At 44.1% G+C, this 22,544-nt stretch overlaps 1 protein-coding gene across 4 annotated transcripts in view; it reads right to left on the bottom strand.

The window, feature by feature from the left end:
* Positions 1–284: 284 nt before the first annotated feature.
* Positions 285–22,544, bottom strand: part of LOC110292958 (calreticulin-like) — a 36,275-nt gene continuing 14,015 nt past the window's right edge. The window contains exons 1-9 of one of the 4 annotated variants that reach the window (XM_021160654.1): positions 20,590–20,702; positions 19,147–19,248; positions 16,025–16,228; positions 12,762–12,856; positions 10,716–10,925; positions 10,172–10,285; positions 8,663–8,806; positions 3,472–3,564; positions 285–1,114 (exon numbers count right to left, since the gene is read on the bottom strand). In XM_021160654.1, coding sequence (XP_021016313.1) covers positions 863–1,114; positions 3,472–3,564; positions 8,663–8,806; positions 10,172–10,285; positions 10,716–10,925; positions 12,762–12,856; positions 16,025–16,058 — 942 coding nt within the window. In that variant the 5' untranslated portion in view covers positions 16,059–16,228; positions 19,147–19,248; positions 20,590–20,702 and the 3' untranslated portion in view covers positions 285–862. Of the gene's footprint in view, positions 1,115–3,471; positions 3,565–8,662; positions 8,807–10,171; positions 10,286–10,715; positions 10,926–12,761; positions 12,857–16,024; positions 16,229–19,146; positions 19,249–19,379; positions 19,748–20,589; positions 20,703–22,544 lie in introns of those variants that run through there. The other 3 variants (XM_021160655.1, XM_021160652.1, XM_021160651.1) reach the window with 3 other exon arrangements.

Here is a 22,544-nt window from a genome sequence, read left to right as displayed (position 1 = left end):
TTCATTCAAATAGCCTGGTGTAGTAGAAGGCTAAGCTTTTCAACCAGATGAACCTGAGATCAGATCCTGGCCTGCCCCTTACTGACTGACCCTGAACAAGTTTCTGTGTCTGCAACATGAAGATAGCAATGATCTCTGCAGTGACCTCTGTAAGACTGAATAGATGCATTGTAGGCACACTGCGAATTTGTGGGAAAATGCTTTCTAATCTATAAAGAACTACAAGAACTCAAGAGATAATGATGCTGTGAGCCGGTAGAACAAAAAAGATAGAAATAAGACAAGCAAACTTGCAAACAAGTAACAATTGTTTAAACATAAGGCAAGAGCAGCAGGCAAACAAAGTGACTTTCGTGAAGTATTTTTCCAAACGTTTAAAGGATGTTCTGCTTTTGGCTTTAGGTACTCAATACATTCAAAAAAAAAAAAAAGGAAACATTGGGTACAACTGTTAGCACTGCTCCATAAATACTAAGTATTGTATATATTTAAACAAAAGAAAAACCCCAGTTGAAAGTAAGAACCAAGTTTATATAGAAGCTTCTTTACCAACAATTAATTTCATAAACACCATGATAATGATAGTAGTTTTAACTACTACATTTTTTTTTTTTTACAATGTATTTACTTTGGGCACGTTAAAGGCATTACCTCATTCAGTCTCAAGGGCCATTTCATGAGATAAAATTATCATTCCCTTTCTACCAATGAGCAAATAGAGCAGGGAAGGGGAGTAGAAATATAAATCCAAAGTTTATCTAAAAAGAATGAGTCGTTTTACTTCCCATAATTTGCTAAGTGAGTGCCCATTTCCCTTTCTAAGCACCATCTCTGACTTCTGCCACACCCAGTGTCTGTGCAGTTACAGTTCATCCTTCTGATCAATGTGGGCTTCCTTCTGGTCCAGAGACGCCCTCTCTGCACTGCCTTCCTGCTTGGGACTTCCCTCTGCTTCCTCCTCGTCGTCCTCTTCAGCGTCCTCCTCGTCCTCCTCATCCAGTCCCCAGACGTCCTCTTGCCTGGCTCTCTCCTTTTCCCTCTTCTTCTTGGTCTCCTCCGCCTCCTTCTGTTTCTCCATTTCCTCGTACAGCTCTCTCCACTGCTGCTCCACATCCTGTTGGAAATGTGGGATTTCAAAGTTTCACAGATGAAGTAAACAGCCCATTTTAGAAACAGCTGTTGTCTTCCCATTGGCTTCAAGGTTTTCTAGGATGGTGTTTGTTTACATCTAAATTTCAGTGCCTCTGGGGAAAGTCTGGGTGTTGGTGTATTTCATTTGTAAATAAAATTGATTTAAAGCTAGGCATACGCATAATCCTAGCACCTGGGAGGTGGAGGCAGGGTCAGGAGTTCAAGGTTATCCTCTGCTAGACAAGGATTTTAGGGGTTACCTAAGACCTTGTCTCAAAATGAAATAAAAACTAAAATAAAATAATTTTAAAAATATAAAGTGGACTGGCAAGTTGAGTAAAGGTGACAGTGCTTGACACCAAACCCATAGCCCTGAGTTTGCTCCCTGGACTCACAGCGGAAGAAAAAAACCAACGGCACAAGTTGTCCTCTGACCTCCAATACTGTGGCATGTGTGTGCACTCAGACCTGATATATGTAACATTATACTAAATAGCATAAGTGTAATAAAAAATTTAAGAATCAATTTATTTTAAAAATTAAATAAAATACTAAAATAAACTAATTCCTCCTCTAGTATTAGGTACCTATGTCATTACCCACCTTAGCTAAACAATATTTGTGTGTTATTTGTATTCCTCACAATGATGCCTAAGGTCATGTAGCCCACCTTCGATAAGGGTTATCTAATGTTTGGGATTCTTTCTAATTCATTCATTTGCTTATTTTGTTCTTGAGACTGGGTCTTGCTATATAATCCAGAAATGGCTTTGAATGCTTTCTTTTTTTTTCTTTTAATTTTTTTGAGACAAGGTCTCTCTATGGAGTGCCAGCTGTCCTGGAACTCACTATGTAGACCAGGCTGGGCTCAAACTCTCAGAGACCCACCTGAGAGTGCTGGGATCTAAGATGCACACCACTGTGTCCAAACCTTGAATTCTTTCTTAACCCTTCTGCCTCTGCCTCCTCCACCCTGTGGGACTGCAGTGGTGGATGTGCTATCACACCCAGCTCATATGGATGGTCTACATTTTTCTTAAAAGATTGTGCTATCATTATTCCCAATTGGAAGGTTAAATAAACAGACAAAGTGCATATAGCTAGTTAGGGATGGAGCCTGGATTTGAACCTAAGCAGTCTACATAAAAACATTCATGTTCTAACTAATAAATAACAACAACACAACAGTATTAGAGGGCTGGGGAGTGGCTCAGCAATCCCCACATGTCTAGTATGAACAAAGCTCTATGTTAGTTTCCTAGTATCACAAAATAAAGATGATAATGCTAAAGTAAAACAAGACAAAACTAGACTAAAACGTATTTTTAAAGCTAGGCACTGAGTCAGCAAAATAGCCCAGAGGATAAAGGCAAACTTTCCAAGCCTAGCACTTTCAGTTAGATCCGCTGGGAGTCAGGACTGGTGCCCACAGACCTGTAATCTCAACTACATAGTAGGCTGAAGACAAAGAAGACATAGTCAAGGCCAGCCTTGATTACAGAGTGAGTTGAAGGCCAGTCTCTGGGTAACTTTGTGAAACCTTGTCTTAAAATAAAAAGTAAAAAGAGTTCTAGCATACAGCTCAGTGGTAGAGCACTTGCCTAGCATATGTGTCCCTAGAAACACAGATGCCTTCTCTGTGGGCTCTGGTCTGACCCCCAAGCCTGCACAGCAAATATTTCATCAATGGAGCCATTTCTGCAGCTCAGGGCAGGGAGGGTCAAGGTTGTGGTTTTGCTTTTACTCTCTGTGTCTGTGCTTTGCTGGTTCCTCAGGTTCCTGCTGAACTTTAAACACTGGCTATAAACCTACTTGAATTGACCTTCCTGCAGGGACAGGACATCTGGATGCAGGATGCCTTCCCCATGAAGCCATTGCCCCAAATATCACTGCACACATAAAATGGTTGTGGAAAGGGAAGAGCTGATAAACAAACAGCACTGTAGCTTCCTCTGATGTCCAAAGGCTGAGGTGGGCTGAGTGGCTCCCTCTAATGGCACACTGAGGAGACAGTGTGGCACACAAAGGAGCATGGATGCTGGGTTCAGGCTCCAAAGCAAGTCAGAGGCTGTGTGTGACCTTGGGCAGTTTAGCTTCTGAATCTCAGTTCCTATGGAGAAATGGAAAGCATCTCTATTTCAAGGTCGAGTTAAGGGCCAAGTGAGATGCATTTTACAAAGTGCCCAGGGTAGCAAATACAAAGTTGAAGAAGATGTTCAGTGAATGTGAGTTCTCTGTCTCTAAAGCCCAAGTGATCAGAATTGGAACAATCATTGTGAGTCTCGATTTTGCAAATGGCAGAATCAGACATCTGAAATTCAGAGTGAAGGAACATCTCACCTTTCTTAATCCCCAGGTCATATTTCCAACCTCTTCAGCAAACTCTTCATCATTCGTTAGAAGGAAATTGTCAAAGATGCTGCCTGATTTCACCTGTTGAAATGAAAAGTGTGAGATTATTCTAGCTAGGTTCCTAGTGGGGTAGAGAGATGGCTCCGTGGGTAAGAGTAATTGTGGCATAAGTGTGAGGACCTGAGTTGGGAACCCTAGCACTGGTGGAAATGCGTGTGGCCAGAGTGTGCCTTATAAACCCTGATGCTGTCGGGGCCAGACACAGGAGGATCACTGGGGCTGGCTGGCTGCCGGACTGGTTCCAGGTTCAGTGAGAGGCCCTGTCTCAAGAGAATGAGGCAGAAAGTGATAAAAGAGGGCACCTGATGTTCTCCTCTGGCCGTGGGTGTATGCACATACACCCATCAATCACACACACACACACACACACACACTCACCAAAAGGCTTTGCCTTATTTATTTGGATATTTGTGTGCCTGTTCATATTCACCACATGTGTTAGGGAGTCATTAGAGACAGGAGAGAGTATTGAATCCCCTAAAACTAGAGTTACAAAATACTGTGAATCACCATATGGGTCCTATTAACAGGACCAGGGTCCTCTGCAAGAGCAGCAAGTGTTGATAACTGCTGAGTCCCCTCTCCATCTCCTTTCTCTATCTTCTTTAAGAATGCTATGTATAGCAGTGTATGCTTATAATCCCAGCATATGGGGGATATCATGTACCAGAGGCTAACTAAAAACTATGTAATAGTACATTAAACTTTGTCTCAAAAAAAAAAACGAAACAAAACAAAATTGTCGTATTTGTGTCTAAAAGGTTAAATCTATGCTTTACAATAGTTTATTTCGTGACAAAGGAATACAATAGAAGGGAGCTCAAGACAGGAACTTGAACAGACCAGCTCAGCTACATTCTAGTTTTACGATAGTAGGCAAGTTACTCAACCCTCTGAGTTACTCTCACAAGTAAATCAAGGAAGTCAGGTATGATGGTTCATGTCTGTGACCCCAGGATTGGGAGGTGTGGATGAAAGCAGAAGGACAAGGAGATCAGGGTCCTCCTCAACCACACAGAGAGCTTGATATCAACCAGGCTACCTAAGACCCTGCCTATAAAGATGATGATGATGATGAGGGGTATGGTACATATTCCTTTGATATCAACACTCTGGAGGCAGAGGCAGGTGGCAAGTGGAACTCTGTAAGGCTGAGGTCAACTTGGTCTACATAGTGAGTTCCAGGCCGGCCAGGGTGGCAGAATAAAAGTATCTCAAAATAGTAATAAATAATAATAAAACATAATAATGTAGCCGGGTGTGGTGGTGCACGCCTTTAATCCCAGCACTCGGGAGGCAGAGGCAGGCGGATTTCTGAGTTCGAGGCCAGCCTGGTCTACAGAGTGAGTTCCAGGACAGCCACGACTACACAGAGAAACCCTGTCTCGAAAAACCAAAACAAAANAAAAAAAAAAAAACATAATAATGTGAATCATAGGAAAGAATAACTCCATGGTAATGTTATGAGATTAGAACTACTGTATCTAAAGCATGGGATGTAGTAGATATCATTCAATAGACGATGATTATAGTTTTCAGTATCTGGATGTGTTTCAAAGAACCAAAGGTAGCCAATCTGAGATTTTTTTTTTTTAATTTTGCCAATATGTTGACCAAATCTTTGTTAAGCTAGGTATGGTGGTACACATTTTTAATCCCAGAATTTGGGAGGTAGGGGCAGGCTAATCTCTGTGAGTTTGAGGCCAGTCTTGTCTATATAGTGAGTTCACAGACAGCCAGAGCTACATAATGAGACCCTGTCTCAAAAAAACAAAAATAAAATAAATCATTTTTAATTTTACCCAAACAGCTGTGTGACCAAGAAAAAGTTCTGCAGTATGAGGGCTTGTGTGCCTCTCCTCTACTTTACAAAGTGCCATGTTTGTGACTAACAGCCTAGATAAATTTTGCAGTTTTGTTTTTAATAATAAAGGCTTTTTTATTTGGCTCACACTCTATTAACACTGCTTCCAGCAGAAAAACAAATGACAAATGGACACAGGATAGCAGAACGTTTAGTTTGCTCTAAGTCATAGATCTTTAAGTTGGCTTATAAAATTCACTTTTCAACTGTGAGATGTTTTCTGACTTTTTGGTTTTTTGTTTTTTTGTTTTCCTTTTGACTTGTCTGCAATTTCACTTAGAAAACTGCCCGTTTGATGGCTTGCCCATCTTCTCACCTCCTCGTTTTCATCAGTGACCTCTGTTCCCTCTCTACCTCCCTTCAAATTCCTGGATTATGAGACTGCCAGCCCTGTTTACTAATGCTTGGTCTTATTCTGACTTTGATCTATTTATCTCCCATCTGTGCTTACAAGTTGTTATCTGAAAAACACAAGTGGGAGGAAACACACTTCCCCTGCTGTATTCTCATAATTAAGAGAAAAGATCGTGTGAGGAAGAGTTGAATTTGATCGTAAAACACGAAGTCTAAAGAGTGTTTTCACAGCTTCGCTCACTGGATGTTCTTGTGCTATTCCACCTGGATCATAAAGTGCAAGGAGTGGGGGGCTAGAGAGACGACAGTGGGTAAAATGCTTCTGTGGACCTGAGTTTGGATCCCCAGCATCTATGCATCAGGACCTAGGTCTGTAATCCCAACCCAGGGAGACTGAGACAGGACGACTCCCTGGACAGCCAGTCTGGAGAAAACCAGTCTCAAAAAGTACAATGGACAAAGGGTTGAGAAACAGCATCCAGATGTCAATCTCTGGCCTATGGATGGGCTAGAGTACCATACACACATATACTGTATTTACACATACACTATACTTACAAAAATAAAACTTTAAATTAGAATAAAAGGGAATATGAGTACTTAGCTATGAGTCAATCTACATCCCTGAGCCCTATCTACATCTCAATAGTAAAATGGAAGTAAGGACATGGACTTAGCTCAGAGGTGCGTAACAAGTGAGGCCCTGGATTTGCTCCCTGCAAGTCCTACCCTCCTTGCCTCACAGGGCTGTGGTCCAGATCCCCTGATGTAAGAGTATCAATGTACTTTGCATTAGACTCACTGCAGTTTGTATTATTATCCCTTCAAAGATCATACGGAGTCCCAGATAGAAAGAATGGTCTCTGCAATCTCCTCCCAGCTTCAGCCTGAACTGACCCCAGAATGCAACCACTTCCAAGTAGGGGGTGGGGGTGCAATAGACTGGGTTTGGAGGCATGACTAGGAAACAGGAAGTGTCAAAGACTAGGCTGGTCACCCAGGACAGAGGCAGGATAAAGAAGACAGCTGGGATAGCAGAGCGTCTCAGGGATGTCAGAGCATCTCCGCTGGAAACTCACAGCTAGAGGGGACAGGTCAAGAATGATGTCTAGCTCTGTGCTCAGTCACTTGGCTTTTCCTATAAGATACAAGGATTCTGTTTTTATTTTAGCTGGATGTTCTGGTTAACTGAGTGAAGAGAATTATGATCAAGGAGTCAAACCTACCTAGGAATTATAAGTAAGAAAAATACCTGTAGGGATGATGTCAGCATTGTGCAGAATTCTCTCTCTCACTCTCTCTCTCTCTCTCTCTCTCTCTCTCTCTCTCTCTCTCTCTCTCTCTCTCTCTCTCTCTCTCTCTCTCTCTCTCTCTCTCTCTCTCTCTCTCTCTCTCTCTTCCTCATATACACACACTCTCTCACTCTCTCTCTCATACACACACACTCTCTCTCTCTCATATACACACACACACACTCTCTCACACTCTCTCTCTCTCATATACACACACTCTCTCTCTCTCTCTCATATACACACACACTCTCTCACTCTCTTGCTTTCTCCCCTCCCCGTAACCTCAGATTTTTAGAAATGAGATCTCTGGGCCTTCACTCCAGTTCAGACTCTATGACCCTCTGTTGACCTACATGCCTTAGGACCAAGGCTTGAGGAATACTCTTCTGACATAGTAAATTCTTCAAGTAGGTTTGCCTGTTTAGAGAGGTTGACAGAGCCCAGAAAAATTAGTGCCAAAAGTTTATAAACAAAGATATAGAATAAAATGTGTACCCTAATGGTTTTAGTGGGAGAAACATTTTAAAGACCAGTGAGAAGGCTTTGAGGTAAGGACACTTATGGACAAGCCTGATGACCCAAGTTCAGTCCCTGGAACCCACATCACAGAAAAAGAGATCTAACTCCAACAACTTGTCTTCTGACCTCCACATGCAGCCCATGGCATACATGGGCACATACACATGTGCACACAGACACACACACATGGGCACACACACACAAACTCACACAAATCTAATTTTTAAGTAAACAGAGTATGCACATTAATATGATTATATCTATTTATGTGATGTAGAAAGTTCCAATTCATTTAAAAGGAACAAGCTAAAAAAAAAAAGAAAGAGGTAGTAATACATGGCTTGTATCCCTGTTTTTCAGATAAGTCAGGAAGGAAGGAAACACGGTGCCTCTTCCTTCTTCCTCCCCTTCTGAAACCATGCCTGGCATCTGGTAGTGACTTCATTCCATTTCTATACTGACCTCCCGAAGTCAGAAACCTGAGTAAGTGAGGATAAATAAAGCAGGAAATGAATAAAGAAACGATGAAAGCAAAGCACAGGGTCCTGTACCAGAAGCTTTGGTGCCTGGACAGTTAGAGGTGGAGGCCAGAGGGTCAGCAGTTCAACGCTATCTCAGCTACATAGCAAGTTGGAGGCCAGTCTAGACTACATGAGACATTATCACAAAATGAGACAGGGAAAGGAACCATGTAAGATCAGCAAAGGCATCAAAAGTATTAGTAATACACAGGACATACGTCTGATGAAGAAAGCCTAGCACTCAGGCCCAAGTTTTCTGCTTCTATTACCAGAGGCATTTCTTCAGGAAAATTATTCAACTTTTTGGAGCCTTCTTTTGAGGTTGAAAAATAGGTATATGGTGAAAATTAAACAAACATGCAAAGTCCTTAATACAGTGGTTGTATAAGGGACTAAGTAAAATTTGAGGATAAATATAATTACTTCCACTTAAAAGAGGAGTTGTTTGAGGTTTAAAAAAAAAAATCAAGATTTACTCAAGTATGTAACTTCAGGTTGAGGCTTGCTTCTTCTACTTTGTGGAAGCTCCAAGGACCACTGTTGAAGGGCTATGAGCCCAGGTGCTTTACCTGCCACAGATCCAGACCAAGGACACTGATGTTGTGATAGTGACCAATGGTGGGGTCAGGCCTGTATTTGGGGTTGTCTATCTCTGGGTGAATCCACTCGCCCTGGTAATTGGGATTGTCAATGATCCGAGGTTTCCATTCTCCCTAAACAAAAAACCAACCAAGAGTGGATATGTCAGTAATAATTTTCCATTCTTCTAACATTACACAATCAAAAAGCATCAATCAATTTATAAAGAGTTGTGTCACAGCCTCTTAAAACTCTCCCTTTCACAGCTGGCCGAGGTGGCGTACCCCTTTAATCCCAGCACTCGGGAGGCAGAGGCAGGCGGATTTCTGAGTTCAAAGCTATCCTGGTCTACAAAGTAGACCAGGACAGCCAGAGCTATACAGGGAAACCCTGTCTCAAAAAAACAAAAAACAAAAAAACCAAAAAAAAACCCAACTCTCCCTTTCTTTGAGTAATGGCATAAGACTCTTCCAAGTTCCCTTTTCCACTCACTGGGAGTGAAATGACATGGCAGGGGTCTATTCTGGCCTGGCCCTCTCTCTGAACAGGCACATCCATGAAGTTTAGAAAACACAGCTTCTTGGAGAACATAGTCGAAGTATTGTGGCACTTGGGGCTGTTCTCTTTGTCCTGTGTGGTGCAGGAAACTGGCCAGATAAAATCCTGCTCCAGTTAACTTTATTGCTGGGCCACTTGTTGGCTGATTCCTTTAGTTCTTGCTTCTGACATGAGATCAGGAGTTGACCCTTAAATGGAAGTTCCTCACTAGGCAGTGGTGGTGCACGCCTTTAATCCCAGCATTTGGGAGGCAGAGGCAGGTGGATTTCTGAGTTCAAGGCCAGCCTGGTCTACGGAGTGAGTTCCAGGACAGCCAGGGCTACACAGAGAAACCTTGTCTGGGGGGCGGGGTGGGGGAGGAGGGGAGGAAGTCCCTCTACTCTTAAATACCTTGGATTCATGCAGACCCCACTCTTTACCCTTCGAGCCTGCTCGTAAGACATCCAATTCCTGAGTCCTAGACTGTTTCCTGTTTGCATCGTGTTCCTTTAACTGGCAGCTTTTCCCAGCTCTAGACAAGCTCCTTGCCCAAGCCTGTCTGACCCATTACCTCTTAGTGCTGGCTTTACCAGCCCTCCCCCCTTATAAGTAGGAAGAGGCTGAGAACTCTGATGTGGCCAGCATCCTCCCATTCAGTGTTCAGAGTGTAGAGGGGAAGAGCAGGAGAACACAGACTTTCTGCTTTGTTTTTCTTTTGTTTTATTTTCTTTTGAGACATGGTCCTGCTGTACAGTCCAGCCTTGTCCTTGAACTCGATATCTTCCTACCTCAACCTCCTGAGGGCTAGGATTACAAGCCTATGGGTTAGAAATTGTGTTTTATAAGTTAGAATTTATAAGTTAGAACCTACATGCATACACCTGGTTTGCATGTGTTTTATAAGTTAGAATTTACATCTGATTTCCCTTTATAAGTTGTCATTGAAAAGAGGGGTTCCTCACCATGTACTTGACGTTTGGTATCAGGGGCCCTTCCCACACTCCATCCATCGCCTCATTCCAGTCATCTGGCTTCTTGGCATCCGGGTCTGGGATGAATTCAGAGTCCTCCCAGTCCTAAAACAAAATGTTCCTTCATGAAGATAGATGTGATGTGGGAGGAAACTGGGGACTCAAGTACAGACAGGGGGAATCGGCTTCCTACCCGCCCTGTCCTCCTGCTCCAGTGTGTGATAGCCCAGTACAGGAGAGAGAAGGTCATCGTGGCCCCTTCCCCCTGGGTGCACCATCATTCTGACCTTGAGTACTTTAAACTCACGTCAGGTGGGTATTATCCTTGTCTCTGACCTCACCCTGCCCTCAGTCATGTGAGCTGCAGCTATGATTTGTATGTGATTTGCTCCCACACAGTCTTTACCTGGAGTCATGCTACCCTGAACATGCCTGCTAGACCTAGCTTGAAATCAGACCCTCATTTTCTCATGGTGCTTTACTATAATACCTTTGTCTCCCCGAGATTAGCTTTCCCCGCTAAACTCCCTCTGACCTCAGGTTTCTTATCGTCAGGATCCTCTATCTGTTGTCGTTCATCCCATTTCCTTGGTTTCCTGGCGTAGGGGTCTTTTATTTTCTTGGGAGGCAAGAAGTCCCAGTCATCTTCCAGTCCTCCACTTGTCACCTTCTGGTTGTCAATTTTAACCTCATAAGTAGCATTAGGGCGAAGGATCAGAGTGTACAGGTGAGTGTCTTTATTAATCTATAAAGGAAATGGTTACTATTTCAGTCCCGTATAGGGTGATCGTAGATCTCAGACACCCACATAGGACTATCGTAGATCTCAGACACTTCCCTGAATGCTCCCTTCCACACATTACACACACTTTACTAACATCCCTTCCCCCCTTCCGCTAGCAGGCTCACCGGTGCTGTTAGTGTTCCTGTGGTCTCACTCTGTGCTCTTCCCCATCCTCGAGCCCTTACCCATCTGAAGCTCTGATTATTCTTTGATCTATCTTGTTTTCTGTTTGTCCTACTAAACTGAGCTTCTCACCAGTGGGAGTGATCTATGATTTCCCTTATCGTGCCTAAGCTGGCAGGCTGAGACTCGTCCCGGAGGAAGACTCAGCACATCCAGCCCTGTGTAGAGGGCTGATCAGGAAGGCCTAGACTTCAACACAAGGTCCAATGTCCCGAGCTTTATGGGCTTTTCTAGACTCTGTTCCTGCCGTTCTCTTCTGCTTCAGCTGTATCAGCCCTCATGCTGTGCCTTGGGTTCTGAAGTCTCCTTGGCTTCTCTCACGCAGACTCCTCATCCAGGATTTCATCTCTCCATAAAATTGTCACACTCGTTTTCTAGAGCATATTCATCTTTCAGCACAAAGGAAGACTCCTCCAGGAAGCAGCTCCTACCTAAGCCTCTGGGCTGGGGAGGAGCCCCATTCTCTGCTCCAATGTCATGTAGGTAGTCACTTTCCTTTGCTCAACTCTCACCTTTACTCCATTGTGAAATTTGTGTTCTGTTTTGGGAAGCGCTTGCTAAATTGCCCAGGTTAGCAATGAACTCACAACCTTTTCACCTCAGCCTTCAAAGTAGCTGGGATTACAGGCACAAGTCACTGCAGGCTTTACTGTGAGTCTGGTTAATTTGAAAGCCCTGTCTGGCTGAATCTATCCCATACTCAAGGCCCAAGGCAGAATTAACATTTGGTTAATAATGCCTATTAGGACTATTGACTGAATATACACCTATTATCTTCTAACTAATCTGGATGCTTCTAGCTTTACATTACTGAGGTAAACTGACCCACTCCATCTCATCTAAACATAGCATTCCTGACCCAACCCCAATATCTAATAGTGAGTAACTGTGCCACACCAAATATTGCACTATATTAAATCCCAGATGTATAGCATATCACTAGGTCAACTTAATCTGTAGAATGGGGATGATAACATTTAATTGGTAGAGTTTTATAGGGAAAAAATAAGATGCCATATATTTTTTTAAAGATTTATTCATTTATTTATTGTATATGAGTACACTATAGCTGTAGAGATGGTTGTGAGTCTTCATATGGTTGTTGAGAATTGAATTTTTAGAACCTCTGCTCCCTTCTGTCAACCCCGCTCACTCAGTTCCTGCTCTGTCCAGCCCAAAGATTTATTTATTACACATAAGTACACTGTAGCTGTCTTCAGATGCGCCAGAAGGGGGCGTCAGATCCCATTACAGATGGTTGTGAGCCACCATGTGGTTGCTGGGATTTGAACTTAGGACCTTTGGAAGAGCAGTCAGTGCTCTTACCCACTGAGCCATCTCGACAGCCCCAAGATACCATATATTAAATATTCTTTTTTTTATTCCCTGGAACTAGAGAGACGGCTCCGCAGTTTAGAGCACTGGCTTCTCTTCCAGATGACCTAGGTTCAACTCCCAGTGCCCACACAACAGGTCACAACAATCTGTAACTCTGGTGTAGGGGATCTGACGTCCTACTCTGATCTCTGTGGGCACCAGGCACATATGTGGAATACAGACATACATATAAGATAAAATCTTTTGCTTAGGCTGAGGACTAATGCACATACTCACCCTGCACTTGAGGGTCTTGTTGTTCTCATGGTATTTCCCTTTGTGAGAAAGGATGACCTGTAGTCTGTTGTTGCCAAAGCCACAGATGTCCGGGCCTGGAAATTAAACCCCAGAACATGATTTCACATCTATTTCAGGCAGTGTGCCCAGTCTGAGGCCAAGACCCAAGACAGATGCAGCCTGTGCAGCACTCCATGGCTCCAGTAAGAGACAGATACGACACTCAGGGTTATTTGAGAAGGTTTTAGTAAATGGGATTTTTGTTTTTTACAAAGTGGGGGGCAAGATTTTGAGAGAAGGAAAGGTACAGTGATTCTCATGGGCGGCAGCAGCAGCAAAGGGGACAGGAGGGGTGAGAGAGAGGAGAGTCTGGGAGCAGGCACAGCAGGAGAGAAGCAGGCTTTGAGTTGAGAGATATAACTCACTTCTCTTCCTCTAATCTCCTGCCAGGGCTCCATGACCAAACCAACTGGAAGCCTTCTGAAGTCAGGTATCTTAGCTAGGGCTGCTATTGCTGTGATGAAACACCATGACCAAAAAAACAAGTTGGGGAGGAAAAGGGTTTATTTGGTTTACACTCCCACATGGCTGTTCATCACTAAAGGAAGTCAGGACAGGAACTCACTCAAGGCTGGAACCTGAAGACAGGAGTGGATACAGCAGCCATGAAGGGGTGCCACTTAATGTCTTTCTCCACATAGCTTGCTCAACCTGCTTTCTTATAGAGCTCAGGACTACCAACAAAGAGGTGGCCCCACCCACAATGGGCTGGGACCTTTCCCATTGATCACTAATTGAAAAAAATGCCTTACAGCTGGATTTAATGAAGGTGCTTCCTCAACTGAAGCTCCTTCCTCTCTGATGACTCTAGCTCCTGTCAAGTTGACACAGCAAAGCAGCCAGAACAGCAGGGGTTGCCAGAGTGTCACTAATTCTAACAAATAAGCATCACCCTCTCACTTTAGATGGGTGTGGCTCAGAAAAGTCAAGCAGCTTGCCCAAAGATCTGGTAGGATGCCTTGCAAGGATTCAAAGCCACCTAGCAGCAGAGCCTGTGACCCCTTCTGCTTTCTGACGGTTCTAGTGAGCACTGTGGATCGGAGCTGGGGAGTCCAGAGAGTTCTGAGACTCTCGTTACTGCTCTCATATATTCATATACTCATAACTCACAAAGAGCTTCTCAGCCTTTCTGCTAATATCAAGTATAAAACACATCCATACATATGCATGCACACACACAGACCATATAATGCATACACTGATAACAACACATACTCACACTTGTGCACATGCACACAAGGCACTGACCCTGTACTCTACCCACATTGATCTTCTCCCTGCTTTACCGTACGTTTGAATTTCATACCTGAGCTTTTGTACACACTGTTGATTTTGCCTTCATTTCATGCTTTCCTCCTCCTCCTCCTATTAAAATCAAACCCACTATTTACAGAATAATTAATACCTCCTCCAAAAAAGCCTCCGGTTGTATTCAATCAGGCTGCCTCTTATGATCTCATAGCAGCTCCTCATCAATACTTTTCTCCAAAGAACGTTACAAAGGCTCTGTAGCCTTGGCTGCCTCACCAGCCAAATGAAAGACGAAGTCCCTGGGATTCACTCAAGCACTCTTTAGTTAACACAGGCATTCAGGGGGTCAGGCTTGGTGCTAGACTTTGAGGTATATCCCAGGCCTCCAGGAGCTCACCGCCTAGGGAGAGAGATTCCATGTAACCCTGGGGAGAAGATGGGAACAGTGAATGCACAGGCCATGAACTGTGGAAAGGCTGTGTGTTCAGGTGATGTGTGGACGAGGCTGGCCTCGCATTCCTAGCAATCCTCCTATTTTTGCCCATGGATACTGGTATATAGCTTCACACTTGGTTCAATACCCTTTTCAAATTAAATTTTTGTTTTTATGTTTATTTTATTATGTGTATGGGCATTTTGTCTCCAGATATTTCTATGCACCACTGATATGCCTCATACTAATAGAGGCCAGAAAAGAGGGAGTTGGATCCCCTGGAACTAGAGATGGTTGTGAGCTGCCATGTGGGTGCTGGGAATCAAACCTGGGTCCTCTTCACACGCTGCCAGTTGCTCTTCCCTGCTGATCCAGCTCTCCAGCCTGGCTCAATACTTTTTAAGAACATAGATTTCACTCTGCTTTTTAAAAAGTTATCCAGCTGCTTTAAGGAAGAAGACTTTATAGACAGTGACTCAAAGTCTGACTTTCTATGTGCCCTGAGCAAATTTCTTGCCTCGATTTCCTTATCTGCAAAATGGAGACAGTAACACATGGTACAGATTCAGAAGGAAATACAAAGATGATGTGGGAGCAGACACTTTACACACCCCCAAATGTCGCTCTGCATAAGAGAAGGACTGTAAGCAGGTATGGGGGCTTGCACCTATAATGGGAGGCCGAAGCAGGAGGCTCACAGTGGGCTTGAAGCCAGGCTGGGCTACATGGTGAGTGTAGGACTACAGACTGAGATTTTGTGTGTGGGGAGTGTGGATTTAACAAAAAAAAAAAAAAAAAAAAAAAAAAAGAGGGTACAGGTTTTAAAGGGGGACAATGAAGCAGAAGAGGAGGATTTGAAAAAGAACCAAGACCAGGTGGGGGAGGGGAGGAGGAAAAAGGAGAGGGGAGGGGAAGGGATCTAGCTGAGGCTGCCAGGGAAAGGAAGTGTCTGAAGGGAATTATGGGCATGTTAGTGCCTGCTGTCCAGCGTAACCCTCTCACTGACTTTGTACAAAACTTTTGGTCTAACCCACATTCTTCATCTGTACTTCAGAAGTTGTAATGCTTGGTGTCTGCTGATTTCTCAATATCATGTTGAAACTGGATTCAAGGTTGGTTGTGGCTAAAAGCTGGGTCTCCTCAAGAAGACCTAGCTACAGATGTCACACTCGGGACATTTACAAAGGTTTAAGAAAGGTCATTTCCCTGACCGTGGCTGTCTTTCTGAGTCTGAGTGCAGTGTCTTACTGTAGGCCTGTGCACCTCCTTTTCTAAGAACTGGGCTGTCCCCATGTATGACAGACTTGCCGCTGATACCTGTGGTTTTCCCCCTCGTTGGTCTATTTCTATTAACATTCAGGTTTAGGGATGTCATCTTGTCAGATCTCTAGAGAGTCCTAGTGCTCGAGGGATATGAAACTATTAAATTACCAACTGTCTGTTTCAGGTCTTTTCAACCACCACGGGGTTTCTTATACAAATCCCAGGGGCTGAGAACAGCGGCTCCCAGGGCGCTTACCGAACATGATGTAATACTGGGATTCTGAGTGCATGTCCTCCTGGTTCAGTGCGGCAGGAAAGAGTTTCACGTAGCCACCGCCGCAATCGATGCCTTGCTCGTGTTTTACTGAAAACTGAACCACCAAGGTCTCATTCTCATTGCTGAATGGCTTAAACCTGGTAGAAAGGGCGTAGAACTTGGCATCTTCTGTGGTCTGGAGACCTGAGAGCAGAGAGAACGCGCTTGAGGCTTCAAGCTCAAGTTCCCCGTACGTGCCTAGAGAGACCCAGCATTTGACTTAACCAAGCTCCAGTATTTCCTCACACACATGGTGTGCCAGGTGCTGTGCACAGAGCATTACACTATTTTCTCATCCGAGCCTCTGAGCAGCACTGAAAAAAAATGGGCACTGTGCCCGTTTAATAAGTGAGCAGGCTGAGTCATGCGTGCGAAGGGAGAGCGATCTGAACACGCTGTGAAGCAAAGACGGAACCGGACTGGGAGTTTTAGCCGCATTGATACGTTCTATCGCATCATGCGATCACTTATTTTCTAGAGTCAGTTCAGCATCATTCTGCAGCCTTTCAAGCAAAGGCCCTGCCCGGCTGAGAAGGGCTAGGCAGCAGAATAAGGTTCTGTGGTAAATAAAGCCTACAGCAAAAAGAGGCCCAGAGTTCACTCAGATCATTATTAAACAGTTTTTTAAAAATAATAATTGTTGCTATAGTTCACTGAATATTTTAATCTCTAAATAATTTATCTCTTGTAAAAATTGAGTGTGTGTTGCATGCACACATGTGCATGCTTCTGCATACACAGACCAGAGGGAGATGCCAGTTCCCTGGACGTCTCTGCCTTAGTGCTTTGAGACAGGGTCTCTCGCTGGACCTAGAGCGAGCAGCCAGTGAGCACGGTGATACTACCATCTCTGCCCCAACCCCTACCTAGCACTAGGGATACAGGAGGGCACAGCCCTTTTAATATGGGCCATAGGGATTTATTTATTAATTTTACCAGTGTATAGGCGTTTTGTCTACATTTATGTCTATGCACCACACAAATATAGTGCCTGCAGATGTTAGAAAAGGGCAATGGATTCCCTAGGACTGGAGGTCACAGGTGTTGAAAACCTGGGTCCTCTGTCAGATCAGCCAGTGCTCTTAACTGCTGAGTCACATCTCCAGCCTTGGTTCTAGGGATTTGAACTCAGGTCTTCACTCTTGTTCAGCAAGCACCCTTACCCATGTCATTCCCCCCAGTCTTTAACATTTAACTCTACCAGATAGTTTTTTTTTTTCATTCACACAGGTGTGTGTATTCAACCCTCACAGTAACAATGAAAGGTGAGCTTCACTTTGTCGTGAAGTCGTTGAAACGGTTTCACGTGACAGAGATCACTAAAGCAGTTGTTAGTGCCAAGCCCCCAACCTCCAGTGAGTCTCAGAGCTGTCAAGGACCCCAGAACTTTTCTAGACTAACCATATGAAGTAATCAAATAGAAAGATCCTTCCTAGGAATTGCAATTGTGTAATCACAAATGACAGACATGTGGAAACACTCAATAAGTAAGGCTGGATGTGGTGGCATACACCTATACCCCAACCCATGGGAGGTGGAGGCAGGGGATAAGTAATCCAGGGACAACTTGAGTTGTACAAGACCCTGTCTTTAAAACACACTAAAAAAAAAAAAAAAAACAACCCACACATGCTAAATTATGATAAGGAGCACAGGGCCTGATTCAGACAAGGTGTCAAGCATTTCTTGAATGCCAAGCTCTATGGTAAACACTTTCATCTCTGACATCATGCTGGGAGCTGTCTGCATTTTGAAGAGTACTTCCTACTTCTCTCATGGCCTCTAAGGGGCTATAAGAGCCAGATCGCAGAAGGTCAAGCTTTTCGCCTCTGCCCTGCCACACCCTGCTAGTCTCACTGTTACTGCAATGTCCTTCCAGAGTCTAACGGGCTTCAGAGTATGGAATGCAGAGGATGGACCAAGAAGGCAGGCTATAAGGAGATGGGCCAATGTAGACTGCCTGTGCTGCAGTACTAAGACACAGGCGTCCTGGGAACTGCTCAGTCTCCAGATCTCTGTCCTTCCTCTAAAAACAACTTTCCAGAAAGGATTTAAACAAGATTTTAAAATGCTCAAGCCAGCTCATAATTCTCCCCCTTTAATAAATATGAAAATGAGATTCACAACAGTAGCCAGATGGAGGAAGATGGGAAATCACTCCAGGGGGTGATCAATGAAGTCTATTTTTAGAACAAAAGCTTTCTCAGACCAAGAGCCCATGCCCCCAGTCCTTGTCCTTGGAGCTCAGCCTTCCTCCACAGTGTTATTTGGCCTTTATGAAAGCTCTGCCTAGTGAGCATGGCAGGTGATAGCTATCTTTGTCTAACAGCAAACACTTGGAGAGGTAAAAAGACGTGCTCCAATTCTACAGCTCGTCAGTGAGGCCCTCTCCTCTCCATCACGCAACGCTGCTCTAGAAAGACATTTGGGTGCTTGGCAGTGCTTTCCCAGGTTTCCAGGACAGAACACTACTTGTAAAATCCTAGGAGTTTGGGGAAAACAGCACACATTAGTGGTAATGAGCACGGTCCCTAGAGTCAGATCCAAGTCAAGTCTCAGCTGTTCCCCTCAACTGTAGAGTATAGCCTTGGGCAAATATGAAAACCTTTTTGAGACTCCTCTGAAAAACTGGGAAGATACTAATAACCATTTGGTGAAAATGTTAGAAAGATGAAAGACATGATATGCAAAAGGCCAGCTTAAAATAGCCATTATTCAGCTACAAAACATAATAAATTTTGTGGCGAGACTACCTTTTTTTACTTAACATTTGTGTGTGTGTGTGTGTGTGTGTGTGTGTGTGTGTGTTTGATTGTGACAGGGTCTTACTCTGTAATCCAGCCTGTCCTGGAACTCATCATTTAGCCCTAAGTGGCTGCAACCTGGATGTTTCAATCTCCTGAGTATGGGGGTTACAGGCGTGCACCACCATGTTCAGCTCCACCCACCTTATTTATTTATTTATCTATCTATCCAGTAAGAGAAATGAATTGGTAATCACGGATTAAAAGCAATCCAGTTAAAGTCATACAATCATTCCGGCCCCGAATTCTAGGATTCACCTTTATCTCTCTCTTTGTCTTGATAAAACTTTCCCGAGGCGAGCTGGAATTGGCCGTAATCTGACTGATGCTTAGATTGTACCCACCGTTTTGTCCATCCATCTGTGGAAAAAGGAGAGAGAGAAAAAAACCCCAATGCATTCAAATGAGTCAAGTTGTCATTGCTGATTAAGTTCTACGGGCAGAGGGAAACCGTAACAGGTGACTCAGAATATTCCTGAAATCACGCTTACCACACAGCACCTGGAACCCACTATTTATGTCCTGTCAGGAGGAGCTGCTCAAATGCCAAGCACCTGAGCCACTTTTCCACCACTGCATTCGTGGGGGTTAAGTCCTGAAAATTGCCATTGGGAGGGTGTGGTTGTAGGGCAAGAATCGCTTATTGTCACAAAAGTAGATGGAAAATAAGCCCCTGAGGACTAAGCCCTTGCACACACCTATGCTTTGTGAAGTAAAATCGTAAAACCTGCTCCCTCAGGGAAGAGACTAGCAAAACATTTCAAACTTCTTAAGTTAGTAATGAACATCACGAACAATCGATTTCTCCTGGCCCCTTTCTGTTGCTTAAACTCTGTGGACTCTCCCTTGCAGTTTTCGAACGCTGATAAATGTGTTTTGCTTTGGCACGGATGGCACGAGGACAAAGAAGCATTCTTTTGAGGAGCTGGCATTCCACCCAAACATTCGGTGCCCAGTCCCTTCCTCAGAGTTGCTGACTCCACTTCCTGGGACCAACCCGAGTCCCAGAGTCCCAGAGCCATTTGGCAGCTTGAGCTAGAAGAGGCTTTGAGGGAGGCCTTTATTTTCTCTCCTCCCTGCCTCTGAAGGGAGGTTCTCAACTCTCACTGCCCGTAGGTAAGGGCAATGCTTCGCATTTTCTCAGGAAAACCTCACATCAGCACACAGCCAGCCAGAACACTGGGAGCTGGCCACTGTCAATTCTTCTCACGCAGGGCCCAGCTCTGATGTCTCAGCTGCTTCTCAGGAAACCCATGGGCTTGGGCTTGCCTTCCTAATTTTTTATTTTATTTATTTATTTATTTATTTATTTATTTATTTATTTTGTTTTTTTGAGACAGGGTTTCTCTGTATAGCCCTGGCTGTCCTGGAACTCACTCTGTAGACCAGGCTGGNCTCGAACTCAGAAATCCGCCTGCCTCTGCCTCCCGAGTGCTGGGATTAAAGGAGTGCGCCACCACGCCCGGCCTAATTTTTTATTTTTATATCAGCCCAGGCTGGCTTTGAACTCCTGATCCTTACTCTGTCTTTGCTTCCTGAGTACTGAAGTTACAGACAATAAATACCACCACACCCAGCTTATGTGCATGTGTGAGTGTATGTGTGCATATGTGTATGTGAGTATATATACATGTGTGTGCGTGTGTGCAGGTAGTAGGATGAATGCAGTTAGATGTGCACATTCCCTGAGTATTTACTTACATGTGGAGGTCAGACAACATCCTCAGGTGTCCTTACTCAGATGGTGAGATGTTGTCTTTGCTTTTTGAGACAGACTTTCTCACCATAACCTGGCTCTTGCTGATTAGGCTAGATGGGGAGCCGGCAGGCCCCAGGGACCCGCTTGTCTCTGCCTCACAGTGCTATAATAGCAAGTACGTGCCACCATACTTGACCTTTTACGTAGGCACTGGGAGTTGAACTCATGACATCATGCAGTATGGCAAGTACTTTACTGACTGAGCAGTCTCCTGTCCCCTGCCCTTTCGGTGGCAGGGCTTCACTCTGCATGCAGCCTTAGCTGGCCTTAAACTCATAATGATCCTCCTGGCTCAGATTCTTAAGTTCTGAGATTACAACGCACACTATCAAGACTATACAGTGAGATATCCGATGATAGGCACACACTACTGGGACTATACAGTGGAATCCTATTTTAAAAATGAGAGTGGGAAGGAGACTGAGGGAGAGAGAGAGAGAGAGAGAGAGAGAGAGAGAGAGAGAGAGAGAAAGAGAGAGAATGAATTCCAAAAATACATTGCTGTGATATAATGCCCATTTTGAATTAACAGCATTTTTAAAAAGAGCAGGTAGCCAGCTTGTAAGTGCACTTGCTGTTTTTGCAGAGAGAGGACCTGGTTCGATTCCCAATACCCACATGGAAGCTTACAACTGTCTGTAACTCCAGTCCTAGGGGATCCAATGCCCTCTCCTGTCCTCCATGGACACTGTATGTACAGAGACAAACATGCAGGCAAAATACCATACACATAAAATAAAAAAATACGTAAATTCTAAAAAGAAAGAAAAAACAAGAGAAGGTGCAAGATGGTTCAGTTCTCATTCTTTCTCCAAAGCAGGAATGAGATTTGGATGTGACCAGTGTCTTCTCTATACAAAAGGAAAGCAACATTGTTACTATCAGGACAGCAAGCTGAAGTGGAGGGGCTCTGTACACACAGACCTTGTTACAGTATCTTTATCTTGCGCTCAATCTGCTTTCCCACTCTGAGCTCCTCCACCTTGCCTCAGTTTACAATTTACTACCACTTGTCTAATTCGGTGCATGGGATTGATTGTATAACTTCTTCATTGCTTGTTGGGGGAGGGGGAGTTGTTTTCAATGTTTGAGTTTCATGTAGCCCAGACTAAGAATTACTTTGAACTTCCAATGGTCCTGCTTCAGACTTCGGAGTGCTAGAATCTCAGGGGTGCACTATCCCACCTAGCTTTCCATTGTTTTGCCATTTCTTTAGGACTCTTGTATTAATATACTTTTTTAAAAATCATCTGTAGCCGGGCATGGTGGCGCATGCCTTTAATCCCAGCACTTGGGAGGCAAAGGCAGGCAGATTCAGAGTTCGAGGCCAGCCTGGTCTACAAAGTGAGTTCCAGGACAGCCAGGGCTATACAGAGAAACCCTGTCTCGAAAAACCAAAAATAAATAAATAAATAAATAAATAGCATCTGTATTAACCCTTTAAAGATACTTACATACTTAATGCATGTGCTGGTTAGTTTTTGTCACCTTGGCACAAACTAAAATCACCTGGGAAGAGGGAACCTCAACAGAAGTATTTCCTCCATCAGATTGGCCTGTGAGCATGTCTGTGGGCATTTTCTTGGTTAATGATAGATTCGAGAGAACCTAGCCCACTGTAGGTGGTGCCACCCAGGAGAGGTGGTCTTGGGTTGTATAGGAAAGCGGGCTGAGTCATCTGTGGAGTGTGAATCCGTAAGCAGTACTCTTCCCTGGTTTCTGTCTTGAGTTCCTGCCTTGGCTTCCTTGATGATTGACAGTAACCTACCAACCACATAAGCTCTTTCCTCCTTAAGTTGTTTTGGGTGTGATGTTTTATAGCAACAGAACGGATGCTGTGATAAGGATAAAAAACATGAGCCGGGCGTGGTGGCGCACGCCTTTAATCCCAGCACTC

The sequence above is a fragment of the Mus caroli genome, chromosome 4 (assembly GCF_900094665.2).
Source record: "Mus caroli chromosome 4, CAROLI_EIJ_v1.1, whole genome shotgun sequence".
Classification (NCBI taxonomy): Eukaryota; Metazoa; Chordata; class Mammalia; order Rodentia; family Muridae; genus Mus; species Mus caroli.
The sequence above is the reverse complement of the archived record's forward strand: the minus strand, read 5'-3'. Positions and strand labels throughout refer to the sequence as shown.